The following is a 20,643-nucleotide window of genomic DNA, read 5'->3' as shown; positions in this document are numbered from 1 at the left end:
CTGGTGGCAGCAAGGTCTGAAGCCCTCCCTTCACGGCCAGCTCTGCAGGCTCTGCATCTGATTTCTTTTTGATATGGGCGACACCTTCAGAGAGGCCTCCTCATCCAGCCCAGCCACGGGGACAGAAAGCCCAACGGATGCTAGTCTTCTGACCTCTGCAGTGTCCTGCCCTCACAACCCTGCTTCAGAACCAGTCTCACCATTACCTCCTCCAGGAAGCCTTCCCTGACTAGCCTCCACCCTCACTCCGGCGGATCCTTCCCCACTTCCTAGGAAGCGATATTGGCTGTTCTGTGTGGACCTGGGTCCAGTCTCCCCAGAGTTGGACCTCCCACTCAGCTCCCCAAAGCAGCAGACTTACCTTCTATTACTTTTCTGGGTCCCTTCTGCCCTCAAGCCCAACACTTGTCCCGTACATTGACGAGGTGCCCTCTCAGAGGAGCCTGTTTTCCCAGAGGCCCCACCCTGGACTCTCTTCCCGTAGGTAGCCGAGCGCTGCTCACCTGGAGACATTCGCCTGGCCGCCACCCGCAAGTGTGTGTCCCCCCAGCAGTACAACTGCTCCTCCTCCTGTCACCCAGGGGGCGGGGAGCTCAGCGCTGACCTGGGCATGTGAGTGACAAAGAGCCACTGAGAATAGGACAAAGCCACCCTCTCCGGACGGGCCCTGACCATCCCCAGAGGGCCTCTCCGGAGGGCATTGGCAGGGCCTTGCCCTAGTGGGAGGCTGAACCGACTACAACCTCCCTCCAGAAGCTGCCCAGGCAGCATCCCCCAGAACAGTGTGAGGCCACCCCAGCGGGGGCCAGCAGCCAGGGCTGACGAGGGGCTGCAGCGAGGGAGGGGGGCCACACTCAGACCCTGAGCCAGCCACCAGGAGCTGACCCCAATTAGATGCTGAGCCCGGGGCACCCCAAGTTCTGGTGCTCCAGCTGCCCCGTGGCCTGGGCGGAGTCCCCTGACCAGGCCAGGGGCATGAGGGGGTGAGGACCTCCATGCCCGATGGATGGTTGGCACAATAAACAGGACAATTTCAGGCCGAACAGCTCCCTGTCCTCACTTGTGTCCCCCAGCAGTAGGCCCAGAGCAAAACGTGGGGCCTCTCTGCTGGGGCCAGGCTCTGTGTGTGTCACCCCTCCCCTCTGGGAGACACTGCCACCAGGAGCAGGGTGGGGACACATGTGCAGTGTCTGCTGAGGGACCGGATAGCCGGGTCCTTCCAGGGCCTGCGCCGGCTGCGGGGAACCACGGAGTCGCCTGCCCCCTGCTCTCCTCAGCTGCAGGTGCTGGGAGTATGTCTCTGTAGAAGCACTCTGTGACGCCCAATGTCTGGCCAGAACCCCCAAGCTCTCCCTGGCCCGGGGCCCCAGGAAAGAGCTGGTCCTCAGTGTGGAGAACGAGGCTGGAGACAGCACCCAGAGGGTGAGCCCCTGTCGGGGAAGGGCTGGCCTGGGAGGGGACCTGGGCGTTCCAGGGGAAAGGAAGGAGAGAGCCACCAGGTGCCACGTCTAAAGAAACATCCTTGCAGGGGACAGGCGTGTGGCAGCTGGCCTCCCAGCCCAGGGTGTTGCCGTCTGCGTGTGTCTCCATTGTGTGGGCTGGAGAGAGGGTAGGAAGGAGGTAGGAAGTGGCATTTCTCATGTCAGTGTCAGCCACCCAGTGGGATGCCAGAAGGACCTTAGGAACAAAGCATCAGCTTCACTTTACAGAAGGATGACCGAGGCCCAGGGGCCTGAAACCCCTCACCACGGTCACAGAAATGGTGAGCCTCTCGTCCCAGCCGGGACCTCCGGCCACAGGGCAGGGCCGCCCCTGGACCTCTGTCACCCAGCAGGTTCGGGGTGGCTGTCCGCTTGCCACTGGAAGGGCAGGGGCTGGACAGCAGACTTGGAGGCACGGGGGATGTTTCTAAGTGGTTCCACAAGCAGGACATTTGCAGGTAGAGAGAAAGGGGTGGACGATGACCCAGTCCAGGGCCTTGAGCTGGCTTGGGGTGTTTTCTGAAGATGAGGAGGGGTCCAGGGCGCGGGAGGCCCGTGAGGGAGGAGACGTGTGCAGAGGGCAGCTGGCTGGGCCATGCTGGGCCCTTCTGAATGTCTGTCGTCCATCTCTGAAGCCTCACTGCCACCCTCCCCACGCCTAATGCTGTGCTGTGTGTCCGCAGGAAGTGACAAGCACTCTGGGCCCAGACCAGTTCTTCCATGGAAGCTCCAGGGTCCACCTGGTCTGGTGTGGCCCCCACGGCATCTTTGGCTTCATCGTCTCCAGAGAGGACATGCTGGGTTCCTTCCTGGGTAGGTGGAGACCCAGCAGTCAGGTTGCAGCCCAGGCTGCACAGACAGGGTGGCGGTGGGGGCCGTGGCCACATCTCCCGGAAGGGGCCGGGTCGCGAGGGCCGGGCAAGACGGCCGTCCTCGTGAGGCAAAGGCCTCAGGGCTGGCACTGCTCCTCACAGGGACGTGGGACAGAGTGGGGACGATACAGGGTGGGGACGATAGATAGTGCCTGTGCCCCCAGACAGGCCCATGTCCTTCAGCTTTCCTTCCCCAAACTCGCCAGGACCACCCGTGTCCAGCCCCCAGCTGCAAAGGCATCGTCAGACTGCAGGCCTGGAGCAGCCTGTGCCCCAGGTCCCAAACCCAGTGGTCTGCCTGGTGGAGGGGGACGTGATCCTTTTCCAGCTTCACATTCTTCCCCACAGTGAGTTCTACTCCTTGGACCGTCCCTCCTGCCCTGTCATCCCTCCTCTGCCCGCTGTCAGCTGCCTGTCGGGTGATGTCACACACAGACCACACCTTCAAAGTCCCAGGCCTAGACCATCCTCTGCTCTCCATAACCACGAAGCAGTGCCAAGGCCACGAGTGTCAAAGGAGCAAACAGACCCCTGACAATGAACTCCAAATGGGACATCTGCATCCTGGGCTCCAGGCCCGGCTCTCCCATAAACCCACGGGACCTGGGGTGATCACCACCCTCCCTGAGCCTTGATGGTTCCACCCATGAAGTGATCCCTTCTCCACACAGTGGGGGAGGTGAGACTGGAGCCCGGTCTTGTGGGGGCAGAGCGTGGGGGTGGCCTGGGACGAGAGGCTGACACCTGCCCGTGGAAGAGGCCTCCTCGTGCATAGGGAATGTCCACCGTTTTGCGTTTCTGCCAGCGGCCCTGTCCACCCCCTCGCTGCTGACTCTCTCAGCCATGCACAGCACATATTGAGTGCCTGCTGGATGCCCCACTGTGTCAGGGGTGCAGAGCTGATCAGACCCACCTCTGGGGTGCCAGCGCATCTGGCTGTGCTCACCCACAAGGTGCCCTGGATCTGGTGGCCCTGCTCGGAGTGTGCCTGTGCCTGCCGGTGTGCTCGCCCCACGGGCCAAGGGAAGGCAGGTCTCACCCCAGCACCAAGGTCATCGATGTCCCCTCACATACATGTGAGGGTGGGAGGTCATGCCACTGGAAGCACGTGTGCCGTCCTGGGCTGGGGCCGGATTGCCCCTGGGACCAGCTCAAGCCCAGCTCTTTCCCCAGACCGCTCGGCCAGCCACTACCCCGTGTACCAGAAGGAGCACCTGTTCAACACCAACCCCCACTGGGACTCCGGCGCCTTCAGGAGACTTGGCCACCTGGTACGAGAGACCCACCTCAACTTCTCCAGGTGAGGGAGGCCTGGGCGCTCAGAGCAGCTGGTTCTCGAGGGCAGGTCACAGCCTCCTCCATGATGGCGATGGAGGTCATGGGGAAAATGGGGTGGTTGGGGGGAAACTGCCTGCACGAGCAGGAAGTATGGGGGTCTGGGGCGGCCTCCCCCGCCCTGTGTATGGGGCGAGGCCACCCAGACTCGGCCTGGTGTGAGCAGCTGCCTCTCCCCATATCCGGGCCTTTGCCCCAGGTTTGCTCACCAGTTCCTGGACCAGGGCACATACGTGTTCCGAGACAGCAGGCTGCCGGAGAGCATGGCCGTGGTACTGGTGAAGGAGGAGGGGGCGGCCTGTGGCCCCGGCCTGGCCCCCGTGCAGCCATCCTCCCCGGATCAGCTCACCAGGCACGGTGTCCTCAGGCGCAGGCTGCCGGCCCTGGGCCCCGACTGGACAGCCATCACGGGTACGGCCCGGAACCGAGAAGCAGGGACGCGGAGGGGGCGCAGGGGAAGAGGAAACTCCAGCTGTGTGTCTGGCCCTGTCTGTGACTCTGGCGTGGGCCCCAGAGAGGACGGATGTGCATAAGGACAGCCTGTCCTGCCACTGGGGCCTCGTTGTCAGGCAGAAAGTATTGGACTTCCTTCTCAGCCTCCCGTCCCCCCACCCTCCATGCCCCCCAGCCCTGGGAACTGCTCGGGCCGTGGGGTCTCTCCGTGGTGACGGGGTCACAGATGCCTGTCCTCACCTCCTCGGTGGTTTTCTCGTCTTCGTGGGGCAGTCACGGCCCCGCCCAGGTGGGCAGGGGGAAGGCAGTGGCTGAGGCACAAAGCCACCGGGGCACTGAGGCCAGCAAACCGCACGGAGTAGGCCTGGGCCTTGGACAGGCCGGGGAGAGCCGAGCAGCTGCCCCATGAGGGGTGCAGGGTAGAAGAGACCCCCACTTGGACTCCTGACATTGTAAAGCCCTGGGGCAGAAATCAGGGTTGTTTTGCAGGACAGAGAAACCAGGGACATGGAGGCACATGCAAACGCCATTCACCAGGGCCCCTCCGAGTGGTCACCATGTGGCCCCCGCCCCTCTCCCCCGACCTGCAGGCGTGCTGCTGGCTGTTGGCTTGGCAACTGCCCTGCTGACGGGCCTGGGTCTGGCGCTGAGTCCCTCTCTGGCCCCGGCCAGTCCCATGAAGCCTGGGAGGCCTCAGTGGAGGGGCCTCTGCAAGCCGCACGTGCCCGCTGAGTATGCGCCCCTCCAGAACAGGTGAGACCCTCTGCCCCTGACGCCTCTCCCAGCCCTGCCCTAGCCGTGAGCCCAGTGTGGCCCTGTGGGCTGGGGAGAGGGCGCCTTCCTAAGCTGCCCGTCATCCATCGCTGGCCCTTGGGGCCGCCTCTGTGTGTCCGTGCACCGAGGCCACGCTTCTTTCCAGCCGTCTGCTCCATGAAGGCCTGGGTCCTCGGGGCTCTGCAGAGGGAGCCGATTCCCGGGAGCATGCCGGTACCTGGGGCGCAGGTGCCACCTGCTGTGCGGCACACCCCTGCGCCTGTCCTCACCCAGGTGCGGGCTCGGGGGGACTCTGTGGCACTGAGAATCTGTGGGGCGCTTGTGCTGTCCACTTGGCCCTCACAATGGCACCCAGGAGGGGGTGTTTCCGGGCCTGGCTGCTCCCACTTCCCAGACAGAGAGGCTCGGGGTGTGTGGGTGGCTCCCCTGAGGTCCCAGGTGCTCAGGGCTAGAGAGACGGTGCCGCTGAGCTCAAGGCAAGAGCTTTATGATCTGTACCATGCGAGTCTGGTCAGGTCTAGTCCCCAGGTCCAGTCAAGCCCTGGCGAGCTGGCCCTAGCTCACCACTGGGCAGCACAGGGACTGTCCACATGGCCCCTTTACCGGACCTCCTGGGCGTCCCCGTCAGTCCCTCTCATGCCTGAAGAGCTAGGTAGTGCCTTGGGGCTCAGGAGGACCTGGGGACCCACTCCCCCGCCCCACCTGGGGTCACATGGCTTAGCGGTGGCTTCTGCAGAGCTGTAGAGCCCTCCCCCCGCAGGAGGTGAGCTGAGTGCAGGGGCCTGGCCTGCAGGAGGCGGTGGGGGGTGGTCCTTAGCACGGTCGTGGGGCCAGGCCAGCACTGGAGTCCTACCAGCTGTGTGGGCCTGGACGCAGGCCATCTCTCGTGTCCTGTCCAGGGTGGGCCTGGCTGGGTGGCCCCTGACTCTGCCTCGGCGTGGGCCTCAGAAGCCAGCCATAACTTCCCTGGTGAAGGCTCTGAGCAGGGAGGACAGCACCGTCCGGGGCAGAGAGGACTGACCGAGTTCAGGACACGCCTGCCCTTCCCACTGCGTGTCGGCCCTTGTGGGTCATCCACGGGTGGACGGTGCTGGGTGGCTGCGGAGAGGACACAGGAGGGGCCACGGAGAACCGGGCCAGCACCAGCACTTTAGCCCCCAGTGCAGGCTCCGTCCAGGCCCAGGCTGGGGGCTCCCGTGGAGGAGGTGGCCGGGCAGGCCTCCCTGGGCGCAGGGATGGGCTCTTTTGGTTAGAAGGCTGGTCCTTCAGGGTGTGGGGTGTGGAGGTGGGTGGAGGTCCCAGTGCTTTTTCTGAAAAGCTGCCCTCCCACCCCCTCCCCAGCTGATGGCTGGGAGCTCAGGGGACAGACCCTACCTGGCCACAGACAGACGACAGGAGGGCAAAGCTGGCTCTGCATGGCCGGGGACCCCGCGTTGCTCAGAATGAGCCCCAACACTTTGCCAGCACAAACGGGGCCACTTCCCACACACACCCGCCTGGCCTGGGAAGTGGTGGCCTGGGGCACTGGCTCAGCCTCACATGCTCCGCGGGCTGCACCCGTGAGCACAGACCTGCACTGCCCGCCACTGTCCTTCTGCTTCCTCAAGACCCAGCTCCCCGGGGAGGACCTCCCTCCCTCACGGGTCTTTCTAGCAGAACAGGATGGTACGGGACCTTGGGGACAGCCAGGTGAATTCAGGTGGAAGGAAGGGGTGAAGGTCGAACACAGCCCGGAGGACCCAGCCGACAGCCTCCTCAGGTGGCTGACAGGGAGACCCCTCATCAGCAGAGCAGTGTGACACCAGAGCAGGACAGACCTAGGTGGCAGGGCCCCCTGTCAGTCACACCCACACAGAGGAGACTCTGTGCAGCCACTCTCTCCCCCGCACCTATAGGCCCACCAAGCCCCACCCTGCCTTCCCTCTCTAGCGCTAACCCCTCCCCCAGCTTGCCTCCTCCTGCAGGCAGGCCTCAGCACTGCCCCTGCGTCCTGCCCTGAGCCCCACCCCTGGGGGCCCTGCTCCCTTCTCCCACCCATCCCGCAGTCTCACCCTGGACTCCAGCAGGGGAGCCGCCCTGGGCCCACACCCTGGAGGACTTCAGCGTCCGCACACTCTATGACAAGCTGGAGGACCAGAGCCTACACGTGGTGGCCCAGCTGGGCAAGCACAGGAGTGAGGCGCTGGCCTTCTACCAGGGCGCCAGCCGGCAGCTCCGGGAGCTCAAGGTGAGACAACCCAGCCGCAGTCCTCCCCACCGCCCTGGGGACAGCCACACTCCCTCAGGGACAGCCACACCCCCTCTGGAAACCCCCTGACCTAAGAAGGACGCTGGCAACTGAGCGAGTGACACAGCCTAGCTCCTCCAGGACTTTCTGCGGGCCCTCGGCTCGCCTGTGACGGGGGCCAAAGCCGCGGCCTGGACAGACGCCGGGCAGCGTGAGGAACCGTGGGGTGGCCACAGTGCAGCTTCTTCCAGGGGGCGCTGGTGGCGTCCTTCAGGTGAGAGGCAGGTGCAGGGGGGGTGGCTGAGCTGGCAGGTGGGAAGTTGGCATGGGCAGAGCACCTGGCTGTGCGTCTCCCGTCTACTGTTATGTCACCTGGTGCTTGGCACCCGCTGCGGGAACCGGACAGCACCAGCCTTAGTCACAGATGGGCCTGGGCCCAGGCAGAGACAGGGTTGGCCGGGGGAGGGACCCAAGTAATGTGTGGTGAGTGGGTCTCCCCCTACTCTCCTGCTGGCAGGCCCACCTCCGTGTCCCAGGGCTGGCCTTGTGTGGGATGTGACGGGGACCAGGGCCCCAAGGCTCGTGCTAGGCTCCCTGCTGTCCACCCTGAGTTTCGTTTTTCTGAAGACTTCTCTACAAACATCCCATGGGGCCGGCACCCTCTATAAACCGGAAGTGGACGTCCACATGGGAGTCACTGCCAAGAGAAGGGAGACTTGGAAGTGGGCTCTGGGATGAGAGGCACAATCATAACCAAGGGCGAGAGGCACACGCACCACACAGGCCTCAGAAGTGGTGGAGGGTGCCGGGCGTCGGGTCAGGCGTCGTGGGTTGGGTGAGATGAACGTGCCTGAGGGCGTCTTCTGTGCCTGCCCCCCAGGCGTCTCTCCCCTGGGCTGCCAGCCGGAGCTTGACACAGCGATCGCGGCCCTGGCGTCCGCCCTTTCTCGTGCACGTGGGCCACCAGCTGGGACCTGCAGAAAGGTGCGTGGTCCCCAGCAGCAGCCCAGCTGTGTGTTCAGGGCAGCTCTGAGGACAGCCTGGCCCCTGGGCACTCATCAGATGTGCATGCGTGCACACACACACACACACACACGCACACGATACACCACACCCGTGTACACACACACAGGCACTTGTGCACACACATGCACATTTGTACTCATACACACTGGCATGTGCACACACAGGTACATACATCACACACTCATACACACACCTGGGCCTCATGCTCTGCAGGTGGCCAAGCAGTATGTCAAAGGGACAGCAGACACAGAGGACCTCTGTTCAGGAACCTGGCACACCCCAATGCAACAGGGCAGAATCCGTGGCACGTGTCCTCGAGGGTCCCGGGGACATTAAAAGGGAGCCACAACCCAGCTGCCACTGGCTGGTGCCCCGAGAGCACCAAGCAGTCAGGGGCAAGGCCTCACGGATACAGGGACTCCAGACTCACACCAGTGCCTGTGCCCAGGTGGGTGGGCAGCACAGCCCCACCCACCACTGTGCTTTGCTGGGCCGGAACTGGAGGAAAGTTACAGGAATATCTGTTTTCCCAAGGCCACTGGTCAGCTTGCCAAGCAGCCTCTCTCCACCTGTCAACAAGACCTTCAACTGGCTGGTGACCTGCTCCTGGAGCCCCTAGCCCTGCCCTTGGACCAGGAGCGCGGAAGTGACAGGTGGGGACACCCCCAGAGGAGGAGCACGGAAGTGCAAGTTGGGGACAAGTGTCACCCTGAGGCTTGCACACCGCGGCTGTGTTCTTAGGGTGTGGCCCTTAGCTCCCTGGCACTGAGAACCTTATTCTTCATTGCCAGCACCTCATTTAAAGCCTTACCCCACTCAGATCTCACTGCAAGCGTCCAGGGCTCCTGCCTGCAGCCACCCCCCACTGTCACGGCCACTCTGGTTTGCCAAGGGCGTCCCCGATTTGAGTGACTCATCAGAACTCACATCATTGATTGGGGGCTGTTCCCACCTGTGGCCATGAGGCCACATCCACTCCGGCTGAACCCCAGACTTCCTTTTCCACCCCACCTACCTCTTCCTAATCCCCACCATGCACCCCTCCTCCGAGGTGTACCTATTGGCTTAAGTCAACTTGACCTCCATCTGCGGGTCTCGTGCTGGTCCCAGCCTGGTGGTGACCAGGGCTGTGGCTGGACCAGCCCTATGGCTCTTAGTCCGATTGCAAAACACCCTCAGGAAACTTTGAAAAGATACAGGTTTGTTATCTTCAGGGCCTGTAACTGACACAACATACCTGAGGCCACACACCACACACGGTGAGGTCACAGACAGCCGTCCCTCCCAGAAACATCTCTCCTACTGAGTCTCTTTTTAAGTCACCGAGAAAGGTACCCACACAATTCGAGTGGCCTACTGAGGTGCCAGGCCGGGAGGGTCAGGGACTCCTAAAAGAAGGGTCACACGGGGAAGGGCAGGTTCAGAATTCAGATGGCCAGGTGTAGACTGCACCGAGCATTGTAAATCTTGAACAAACACATTCCGGACGGGGTCAGAAGGGACACACAATCACGATACAAAGCCCCAGGGATCTAAAGAAGGCTGTGAGGCCAGGAGAGGCTTGGTGGCACGGTGTCACCTGAGACGGCCTTCTCCATAAGGGCAGGGCGTGAAGCAGCAGCACAGGTGTTGGGAAGGGTGTTCCCAGAGGGGACAGTGCTGACAGAGACACGAGGCGAGCAAGCTGGGGTATGGCTCAGGAGCAGAGGCCAGTCCAGAGTCAGTCCAGCCCTTTCGTCTCAAACTGCAGAGACTGAGGTCTTGTCTGCTCCTCGCCGCCTTCGGCTCAAAGCAATCTCCATGTTTCGGGGTGGCAGAGAAGGCCGGTGGGGGTTAAGCCAGCTTCGGGGACCACGAGGGCTGTGAGCATCTCGTGCCATGAGCATCTCGTGCCATTAGCATCTCATCCTCTCCAATCTCAGGCACCTCAGGGAGGAAATAAAGATTGCCTCTGTCCTTTTCATTCTGTCTGGGGGTGCTGAGATGTGCTTCTGGGCAGTGGAGGCTTGAAACGGTCATCCTGCTTATTCCCAGCCCCCAGCAGGACCAGGGACCAGGACAGCCCAACCAGGGTGATGCCAAAGGAGGAGCCAGAAGCCCAGGCTCTGGACACGGTCACACGCACAGAGGCTTTCCTGAACTGCAGGTAGGAGCCTGCTGAGGCCCAGGTGTCATCACAGTAGGAGGCTGGTTGGGCCACCGGTTCCCACTGCAGCCTCTGAGGGTGCTGTGCTGTCCAGCTGTCCCTTCTCTCAGCCCTGCTGGTCACCTACACACTGTATACGACTCTAGGGGACAGAAATCAAACACGGAGCTGGAGAAAAAGTGATTGAGAGTGATGTTTTGTGGAGAAAGGGGTCAGAGTTGGGGATCCCTGGTGCGGACACATGTCCATTCAATCAAGTGGCCCTTCTGTCCTCTCTCACAGCCGCCCAGGTGGATCAGAGCCTGTGAACGTTTAACAGATACTGCAAAACAATAGAAAGTAACAGACTTGATGACATAATGACATAAAACAGGATTCTCTAGGTCAGAAACTTACCGCTAATAGATACTTTTGCTTTATCACCAAAAAAAGGACACACAATCACGATACAAAGCCCCAGGGATCTAAAGAAGGCTGTGAGGCCAGGAGAGGCTTGGTGGCACGGTGTCACCTGAGACGGCCTTCTCCATAAGGGCAGGGCGTGAAGCAGCAGCACAGGTGTTGGGAAGGGTGTTCCCAGAGGGGACAGTGCTGACAGAGACACGAGGCGAGCAAGCTGGGGTATGGCTCAGGAGCAGAGGCCAGTCCAGAGTCAGTCCAGCCCTTTCGTCTCAAACTGCAGAGACTGAGGTCTTGTCTGCTCCTCGCCGCCTTCGGCTCAAAGCAATCTCCATGTTTCGGGGTGGCAGAGAAGGCCGGTGGGGGTTAAGCCAGCTTCGGGGACCACGAGGGCTGTGAGCATCTCGTGCCATGAGCATCTCGTGCCATTAGCATCTCATCCTCTCCAATCTCAGGCACCTCAGGGAGGAAATAAAGATTGCCTCTGTCCTTTTCATTCTGTCTGGGGGTGCTGAGATGTGCTTCTGGGCAGTGGAGGCTTGAAACGGTCATCCTGCTTATTCCCAGCCCCCAGCAGGACCAGGGACCAGGACAGCCCAACCAGGGTGATGCCAAAGGAGGAGCCAGAAGCCCAGGCTCTGGACACGGTCACACGCACAGAGGCTTTCCTGAACTGCAGGTAGGAGCCTGCTGAGGCCCAGGTGTCATCACAGTAGGAGGCTGGTTGGGCCACCGGTTCCCACTGCAGCCTCTGAGGGTGCTGTGCTGTCCAGCTGTCCCTTCTCTCAGCCCTGCTGGTCACCTACACACTGTATACGACTCTAGGGGACAGAAATCAAACACGGAGCTGGAGAAAAAGTGATTGAGAGTGATGTTTTGTGGAGAAAGGGGTCAGAGTTGGGGATCCCTGGTGCGGACACATGTCCATTCAATCAAGTGGCCCTTCTGTCCTCTCTCACAGCCGCCCAGGTGGATCAGAGCCTGTGAACGTTTAACAGATACTGCAAAACAATAGAAAGTAACAGACTTGATGACATAATGACATAAAACAGGATTCTCTAGGTCAGAAACTTACCGCTAATAGATACTTTTGCTTTATCACCAAAAAAAAAAAAAAAACCGCGTAACTCGCCCTAAGGCGGTCAGGGTGATGGATGCCGCAGGTCTGGGAGATGGTAGGTGGCGACGGGCGCCAGGGGTCTGGTCTGGCCGGTCGGAGGTCTGGGTAAGCGACTGGGTGAGCGAGGCCTTCCGGCGGCCATCACAGGGTTGTCTGGAGGTCGGACACACGGCCAGGCATTGACGTGGGCCGGGAAGCTTCAAAAGTTGAAGTTCCGGGCTCGTTAAAGCTAGACCAGAACCGCGTCCTAGACCAGAACCGCGTCCTCGGCCTCGACTTTCTCGGTTTTAGCAACTCTGCAGCTTGATCCTCGTGCCTCCATTTTATGCTGAGTGTCAGGGAGCAGGGCGCTCCCAGGAAATTCCTCACCAGGGCCTACAGATGCACGGACGCATGGACACACGTGACAGCTGGGTCCGTCTGCACCCCGGCAAGCCCCCTGATTTCTCTTTCTCACCTGGTCTTGCCTGTGGACTCATGACGCAGAGCCTCCTTCTGTGGTCCGTGCTTTCATCTCCGGGTCATGCCCGCTGAGGTCGTGCCCTGTGCAGGCCTCCCTGTGAGGCAGCTGTCCTTCTCCACCCACACACGACGCAGTGTATTGGTTTCCGTGCCTCTCATCTCCAAGAGTCTGGCCTCCTGCCGCCCAGCCTCACGGTTCCAACTTCTTCCGTCAGTTCTGTCCCAAACACAGTCCCGAGCAAGAAGCCTGCGCAGCTACCGGGCCACGTGCTGGAGCCAGGCACGGGTTTTTCATTCCGGTGACAGGAAGGGGCAGCTACTTCCTGGGTACAAACTCAACTCGGCAGCCCTGGACCACTGCCCCTCAACCCCAGTAGACGACGGGCCTGTGGCCCTACCGCCTGCCCGAGGTGGGAGTTAGGCCCCATGTGCTACCCCCACTCACCTCTTCACCTCTGATTTTGGCAGAGTTCCCATGCAAACATAGCTCTGCCTCTGCATTGGTATTTTACTTTGGGGTTTGTATGGGACAGAGGTGGCTTTCTATGACAGACGAGTTCACCACGGACATTACGTGGACTCGTGGGACAAGAGCATCAGCATCCACGACACCCTGACAACTCCAGGGCTCTCTACATTTGGCTTTATGACCCTTAGCCCACAACCTTCATCTTCAGGGTCCCCTTGTGGTCACGAGACGGCTACTGGAAGGGGGGGAAGGTCAAAGGGCATGGGCCAACTAAGTCAGCTCTCTTTTCAAAGAAGTTTCCAGAATCCTTCCCGTGAACAACTTTCTCTTGTACATCTCCTTGGCCAAGGCTTAGTCTCATGATCACCTCTAGCTACAAAAGAATCTGAGAAGAGTGGTTTTCAGCTGGACACACTAATACCCCGGCGAATTGAGGGTTCTCCTATAAAGAACATCTTGGCCGTAGTGGCCAAGACTAGCACACAAGGCCCTTCATGGTCTGGAGTCCCCAGTTCTCACATCACCTCCACTGTCCTACCAAACTCCATCCTATCACCAAGCGGAGCCTGACTGCTCCCCACAGCAACCCAACCCTCCCATAGGTGACACATCACGTATACTTTCTTGTTCCACGTCTGCCGTTCTTGATAGACTGGAAACCCCATGAAAATTTACTAATGAGTCCCAGAACTGACCATTGACTCAACACATGAGTGGATGGATGGATGGATGGATGGATGATGGAATGGTGGATGGAAGGATGGATAGATGGATAGATGATGGATGGATGATGGGTGGATGATGGATGGATGATGGATGGATGATGAATGGATGATGGGTGGATGGATGGAATGGTGGGTGGATGGATGGATAGATGGATGTGTGGATGATGGATGGATGGATGGAATGGTGGGTGGATGACAGATGATAGAATGGTGAGTGCATGGATGGATAGATGGATGGACAGGTGGGTAGATGGGTGGGCGGACAGACTGACATCTGAACAAACATCCCCTTTGCTCTCCTGTATCCCTGTGATCTCACATATACTGTTCCTTTTGCTGAACTTGCTAATTTCTACTCATCTATTAGGATTCAGCCGGGACGTCCCCTCTTCCAGAAAGTCCTCCCTGACCACACCTGCCGGTATGTTTCTGTGGAGGCTCCTGCTGCCTCCACAGCAGCCTTCACTGTGCAGGACGCAGGTCTGGGGTCCTCGGCTCTGAGCTCTCTGCCACGGACCTGACTTCAGCTTTTATCCAGTGCTGACGTCACGGCCCGTCACGGAGCAGGAGCTCTGTGGATTTTTAATAAAGTCAGAATGAAAGAGAAAGTAATGAAGGCCACATATCCCTTGTTTCTAGAGAAAGATCTGGCAGGTGGAAGACACGCTGGATGAGCTGAATGGAGAGTTCTTCCAACTCAGTGCTCAGGCCCTGCAGCTCCGGAGAGAAGAGGCTGGGCCAGGCCAGCCGCCCGCCGCCGGGGCGGGCATGTTCATGGTAAGCCCTGCAGCCCACCCTGTCCACGTCTGAGCGGGTCTCACGGTGTGGCCTGTGGGGCCACAGTCCCTTCCACAGGAAGGAGTTGGGAGCAGAACCACTAGTTCTGACCAGAAAGCCCACAGGCCGGAGTCCAGTTTTGCCCGTTTGATCTGGCAGATGAGTCTGGAGACAGGAAAGCTCGCTCGGTCAGCTTGAGCTTTGCGGGTGTCCAAGCAAGCTGGTGGCCTGGGAAGACAGAGCAAGGGCATGAACGGGAGCCATAGAAACGGCTGATCCAGATGCAGCCTGACAGGTGAACAGCACCTCCTCTGGCAGGAGGGGGTGTCCATGGGATGCATCGCCCATCCGGGTCGCGCCCCATCCTCACTCGGGTCTCTGGTGGTGACGACATAGGCAAGCTCGGAGGGGACGAAGACAAGAGATAGGTGTGATCGTTCTGTCGCATCTGTGCTGAGCTCCGTAAAACTTTATTACTACAGCAGACAGCCAGCCGATGGGCCTCAGTGTGCGGTTTGGCTTTTTAAATAGTGTGCTAAGGTATCACTCTTCTTGGCTTGAGCCCTGCCCCCCAATCCAGGCCGGGCCAGCAGTGGGGAGTGCTGCTCCCTGAATTCAGAGAGCACCCCCGCCAAGAACATGGCATGTGCCTGAGTCTTGATATTGGGTGAGCTAAAGAATCGGTTCTTCTTGGTCAAGCTGACCTTTCTCTTAAGAAAAAAATGACAAGAAAGGCACCTGAGCCCGCCAATGACTGCGGGAAAATTTATCTCGTGTGCCTGGGAGACGCTGAGTCACAGCCATAGGAGCCCTTCCCGGCGTGGTCACAGACTCTGTGTGTGTCTCTCGAGGCCCACAGGGTCCCTGAAGCCCTGGACCCCGGACCCCGAGGCTGGTCCTCCCCATGAAACCCACGTGCAGGACCTGGCTCCTGTGTCCCGGCCTCACCGCAGCCAGCATTCGCTCTCGGGGCCTCAGCAGACCCCTTGCAAAGCCGTCGCTGAGCCCTGGACTGGGGTCCCCAGCAAGCCGCCCCTGCCGTGCAGACCTCCGTGGGGACCGTCCCACTGTCCTGCTGTGGGGGTGCAGGTGCAGGGACCTGTCATCTCTGTGCCAAGGGGCTCAGATGAGAGCGATTTGGAGATGACAAAGTAGCAGGCGCCCTTCATGCTCAAAGAGACATTACGAAAACATCTCCGCTATCAGAGAAGGAAAAGCAGGATGAGCTGGGAGCCGTGAGCCACGGCAAGACTTAGTGATTCAGTAATCGTTCCAATCATCAAACATGACGGTCGTGCAGTGGTGCAATGAGCTGTTTTTGTAGTTAATGTGGCAACATAAACTCAGGGGACACTGAGTCTTTATTAGTGAGTCGTGAGGTCAGTCCTTGGAGGCAACTTGCTGGCACCTTCCCCAATGCCGGGTGGGTGTTGTTGCTTAGAGACTGTCAGTGATGTTAGTTGCACCAGGGTCCCCCAGGGGGCCCAGGGCAGAGTGAGCATGGAGCTCTCCAAGGTCACCTCCCCTCTCCCCATCCATGTCCTTGTCAGGGGGCTCCCAGCACCGTCCCCGGTATGTGGCCGGAAGACAGACAGGTCCCAGAAGACGGGAGTGGCCCATGCAGAGGACATCCGGGAACCTGGGCCTTGAGGAGTGACCAGGCTCTGATGCTGGAGATGAGGCGGGCCCACCTGGCTCGGAGGATCGAGGGCCTAGAGTGGGAGCTGTCTCTGCTCCTCCAGGTAGCAGCAGGTAGCAGCCCACGGGCCCAGGGACACACCACGTCACACAGGATGCTGCGGTGGCCACCCATCGGAGTGCTTTGTCCACCAGTGGCATGGCCAGGTGAACCCGCTCAGCCCTGGCAGGAGGGAGTGGGCGTCGAAGAGGCCTCCTGGGCCGGGGGCGTGTGCGCGGTCTGAGGGCATGCTCCTGACAGGGGCCACCAGACTCCTGTCAGAGTCTGGACCTCGGTTCGTGCCGATTTTTGTCTGTGGTCCTTTGAGATGAAAATAAAGTCACACAGGTTGAGAAAGTCAACACAGGTTCCCATCTCGAGTCCGGTCCTCCGTCCTCTCGACAGGCTGGCCAGTGGGCACTGAGCCCAGTCACACACTCCCAAAAGCTTCACTTGGGGTGCCTGGCTTCAGGGGTGAGAGGGGCTTGGGGTGGGGCCCAGAGGAACCTGTGCAGCCTGGCGTGGAGCTTCCGTCACTGCCGAGTCCTCGTGGCGAGCCCAGGCAGGCAGGGCCCCCTTCCTGCTCCAGAGGCCTCCTGGAGGACAGAGGGGCCGGTGGTGCCCTGGGGCCACACCGAGGGCCTCCAGCATGGGAGGACACTCCCCGCTGCCCCCAATGTCACTCCAGGCCAAACTCTCTTCACCCTCTGAGACCCGGCCCAGAGGCCACCGGCTCAGGAATCTCTTCTCGACCCCTCCTGGCCTGTCCCTCCTTTGAACCCTTGTGACATCTTGGCTCTGCCATCTGTCTGACTCCTTCTGTTGGCCTGGGGTGGGGGCCAGAGGAACCTGTGCAGCCTGGCGTGGAGCTTCCGTCACTGCCGAGTCCTCGTGGCGAGCCCAGGCAGGCGGGGCCCCCTTCCTGCTCCAGAGGCCTCCTGGAGGACAGAGGGGCCGGTGGTGCCCTGGGGCCACACCGAGGGCCTCCAGCACGGGAGGACACTCCCCACTGCCCCCAATGTCACTCTAGGCCAAACTCTCTTCACCCTCTGAGACCCGGCCCGGAGGCCACCGGCTCAGGAATCTCTTCTCGACCCCTCCTGGCCTGTCCCTCCTTTGAACCCTTGTGACATCTTGGCTCTGCCATCTGTCTGACTCCTTCTGTTGGCCGTGCCATGTTTTATCCTCCCTTCTAGACAGTGAGATCCTTAGAGACAGAATCTCTCTCTCTCTCTCTCTCTCACACACACACACACACACACACACACCCACCCCTCAGCACACAGCTCTGCCAGGTGACCCAGAAATGCTTCACGAATGTAACTGAGGCTCGGGGTACAGATGCTGACCCTGAGGTCACACGGTCACACCGGGGCCACCCCAGCATACGGAAACTGCACAGAAAACAGCACGGCACAACATGCCAGCCTCGTGGACAAACTGGGACAGAGGAGGGCACTCAGGGGCCGGGGAGATGGGACGGGAGCTGGAGGCCTGGGACAGACCCCAAGAGGGGCTGGGACCCGACCCAGGCCTGGCAGGTGTGAGACCAGATCACTGGAAAGGGGTGGGGCAGGGGCACCCCAGGCTGGAAAGAGAGAGAGGTGAGGAGGGGGAGCACATGGGGTGTCGGCAGAGTCGGTTTGGGGGTGAGGGGTGAAGAGATGTCTCAAAGGCCCCAGCTTCCTGGCTCGGAGACTCACCTCCCCATCCCCAGCTAGTGCCACAGCCAGGCCAGGAACCGTGTCTTCTGAACCATGTCAACTGCCAGTGTGCAGTTGAGGCACGCAGCCCTGGCCACAGCCATGTCAAGCCAGCCCTGGACACAGGCATCCTGTCAGCTTGGTCAAGGTGTACAGGCCCTCCATGGAGCTGTGCTCCAGGTGGCAGCAGGAGGGTCCTGAGCAGAGGTCACACGGCCTGGGAGGCAGTCTCCCTTGCTGCTGGGGGAGTCCGGTGGTATGGCCACCCTGTGGTGCCTCCCACACCTGTCAGGTGACACCGCCCCCTCCTGGAGCTGCCACTGCCTTCGAGTGGGTCTCCAAGATCTCTTCTAGCCTGAGATCCTACAGTCACAGCTCCAGGCCACTGAGGAAGAGACAAGCTGCCACAGAGGCCACAGTCCCCGAATGGGTCCTCAGTAGGGCGTGGAACGAGAGGAGGTGAATGTTCATCACTCTTCTCTACATAGGGAGAGACCGTAAGCCCCTGAGCAGGGACGTAAGAAAAGTCACTCCCCACTGCCAGCGAAAAAAAAAAAAAAAAAGCATAGTGACATTCCCTTCCCGCTGACCGGGCCCCAGGACACTGTTCCGTTCTCCAGCTGCTTCCCAGTGGCCTCCAGGTGGCTCTGCCCTGGTCTAAGGGTCAGCCAGCTGGGGTAGGAGGCATGTCCACCCAGACCTGAGCCCAGGGCACCTGCAGTGGGTCCTCAACCACCATCAGAGCAGCCAGGTGTTTAGTGAACTCAGAGACCACCCTTCATTCACAGAGGGGACCAAGGAGGGGAGTGGCTGCCCCCATCTTTTGCCATGCTGGGGCTCCCACCCCGGAGAAGGGTGACCCGCTGCGTGTGTGTGTGTGTGTGTGTGGAGGCGGAGGGGGCGCTCAGTGCCTCACAGACTCCTCGGCAAGGGGCTCGCCGGGGTCTTGTTAAAAGGCAGCTTCTGCTCCAGAGGTTGGGCTGCTGGCCGTGGACCTCACTTTGGGTCCCAGGTCACGGCCTGGTAGGGAACGCTGGTGTCATTTTAAGATCATTCACCAGTGTTGGGAGGGCCAGGGGGTCGTGAGTATCATTTGTTCCTGGGTGTGAGCTGCCACCGGACACCAAACCCAGCACGGGCTGTGCGTGTGGGCCTGGTACAGGACAGCCCGGCATGGCCTGTGTCCTGGATCCCACACGGCACCCAGCAGCTGCCCAAGTCATCGTCGTCCCTTGTCCCACTGTAGTGAGTGCTTTCTAAGTGCCAGTGCCTGGGCTAACAGCTCTGATCCCACGGGGGTCCTTTTGGTCAGGTGACACTGTTTCCATTCAGAGGGTGGAGAAACAGTGGCGTGTGGGTGAAGTGAGGCGACGGGGCTCGCGGGGAGACCCAGCTCCGTCTGAGAAAGAAGCCCACGTTCTCAACCACCACAGTACAGTCACGCCCAGCGACAGGCTCGCTGGGACCCTGCCGGCCACTCCCCGTGGCTGGCGATGGGCAGCAGGCAGCTGGTCTCGACCCTCACCTTGAGGAAACCTGGGCCCGCCCTGGGCCGGCGGCAGCATCCTACGAGGATTCAGCTCCCCTTCCTGAGCATAACTTCTTAACTCCGTCTAAAACTGAAAATTAAGAAAGTTCGTTGGAAGATGTAACGGCCAATATACAAATAAATCATCAGAGACCACCCAAGTTTTAAGTCCAGTTGCCAGGTGAGTATGTTTTAATATAGACTCCAAAATGAATGTCCTTGCTTTTCTAACTTTAAAATATCCTGAAATGGCACAGCAAGACGCTTTTTGACTTTTGGAACGTAGAGCAGTTGATCTGTATGAATCCAGAGCTTTCTCAACCATGCGCCACCAAATCACGTCCATGAGCGAGACACGGGCGTGAACCCGTCGGCGGACGCCACCCTGCCTGCCGCTTCACACGTTTCTGTCTGTCCGAAGAGCCTCGTCGTCCTCACTGGCCGCTTTATAGTAAGTTATTTTCATAAACTTGAACCTGTGAAATAATTTACGTGACTAAAGGGTGGCCCTTTTTCCTGCTTCGCGCACTGTTTCCTTGTGAGCTTGCATTGGCAGTCGGGCGCCCTGCTTGGAACAAACCTCTGGGCCTGTCTGGGCGGGGGCAGGGGCTGGAGACATGGTGACTTGGGTGAAGCCCTGGTCCTTGGCCACCTCTGTAAAGAATGCCTGTCATCTCCCCTGCGTGACAGCGTCTGGGGAAAACACCTACCTCTGTGTGTCCGTGTTTGGAGGTGCTCCAGACCTAGCCCAGCCACACCACAGAGAAGGGACAGCCCCAAACCTGGCAGGGCCTGGGACACCGCCCTGTAATGCTTCCTCCCAATGCCGTGGCCAGCACTAACTCTTAGCAGCGAGGTGCCAAGCGCAGTCCAGCCCGCCAGCCGGCCCCCACCCCGAAAAGGTCTGGAGACGAGGCAGAGCGATCCTCTGTGTGGGCCACCCTGGCTACCCTGAGTGCAGCTTTGCCCTGAGGGAGACAGCCTGCTACAGAGAGATGCCTGTGTGCAAAAGACACTTATGCTCCAGCCTGGGCAGTGCACAAATAAGTGGGGCCTTGCGTTTCTGGCTCCGATGAGGCTGGGACAAATGACAACTCGCTGCAGGCTCCAAGGGGCAGCCCCTCTCTCCCAGGGCGGAGCTGCAGCCTGAGAGGGCCCCCAGCCCCGCTCCTGGGTGAACAGCAAGGAGCAAGTGGCCTAAACTCTCTGCACCTCAGTTTCCCCATCAGTAAAACGGCTGCTTCCCAACGCCCCCTTTGCAGGCTCGCTGCTGGGATCGGAAATACGACCAGCGAGCTTTGGCTGTGTGCCTGGCGCTCCATAAATGGCAAGCTTCCTGGTGCCCCGTGTTCATTTCGAGGAGGTCTTGACATCATAGAGAGTGAGGGGTCTCATCCCTAATGTGAAGGCAGGAGCCTGAGCTGGCTTCAAGTGCCAGGACGGGGACCCTCAGGGCAGGAGGCCGTGC

General features: G+C 60.2%; 1 protein-coding gene across 1 annotated transcript in view; it reads left to right on the top strand.

Annotated features, from left to right (window-relative positions):
• ATP12A (ATPase H+/K+ transporting non-gastric alpha2 subunit) overlaps window positions 1–20,643 on the top strand; it is an 84,025-nt gene that overhangs the window by 11,478 nt on the left and 51,904 nt on the right. Inside the window, 11 exon segments of the mRNA XM_025049515.1 lie at window positions 485–612; window positions 1,338–1,422; window positions 2,165–2,294; window positions 2,560–2,700; window positions 3,527–3,653; window positions 3,888–4,099; window positions 4,732–4,894; window positions 6,480–6,580; window positions 6,961–7,142; window positions 14,129–14,266; window positions 17,940–18,106. Coding sequence (XP_024905283.1) covers window positions 485–612; window positions 1,338–1,422; window positions 2,165–2,294; window positions 2,560–2,700; window positions 3,527–3,653; window positions 3,888–4,099; window positions 4,732–4,894; window positions 6,480–6,580; window positions 6,961–7,142; window positions 14,129–14,266; window positions 17,940–18,106 — 1,574 coding nt within the window.

Source organism: Pteropus alecto, unplaced genomic scaffold, assembly GCF_000325575.1.
Source record: "Pteropus alecto unplaced genomic scaffold, ASM32557v1 scaffold16, whole genome shotgun sequence".
NCBI classification, from domain to species: Eukaryota; Metazoa; Chordata; class Mammalia; order Chiroptera; family Pteropodidae; genus Pteropus; species Pteropus alecto.
Note: the sequence above shows the minus strand (reverse complement) of the source record. Positions and strands in the feature narration are given on the sequence as shown.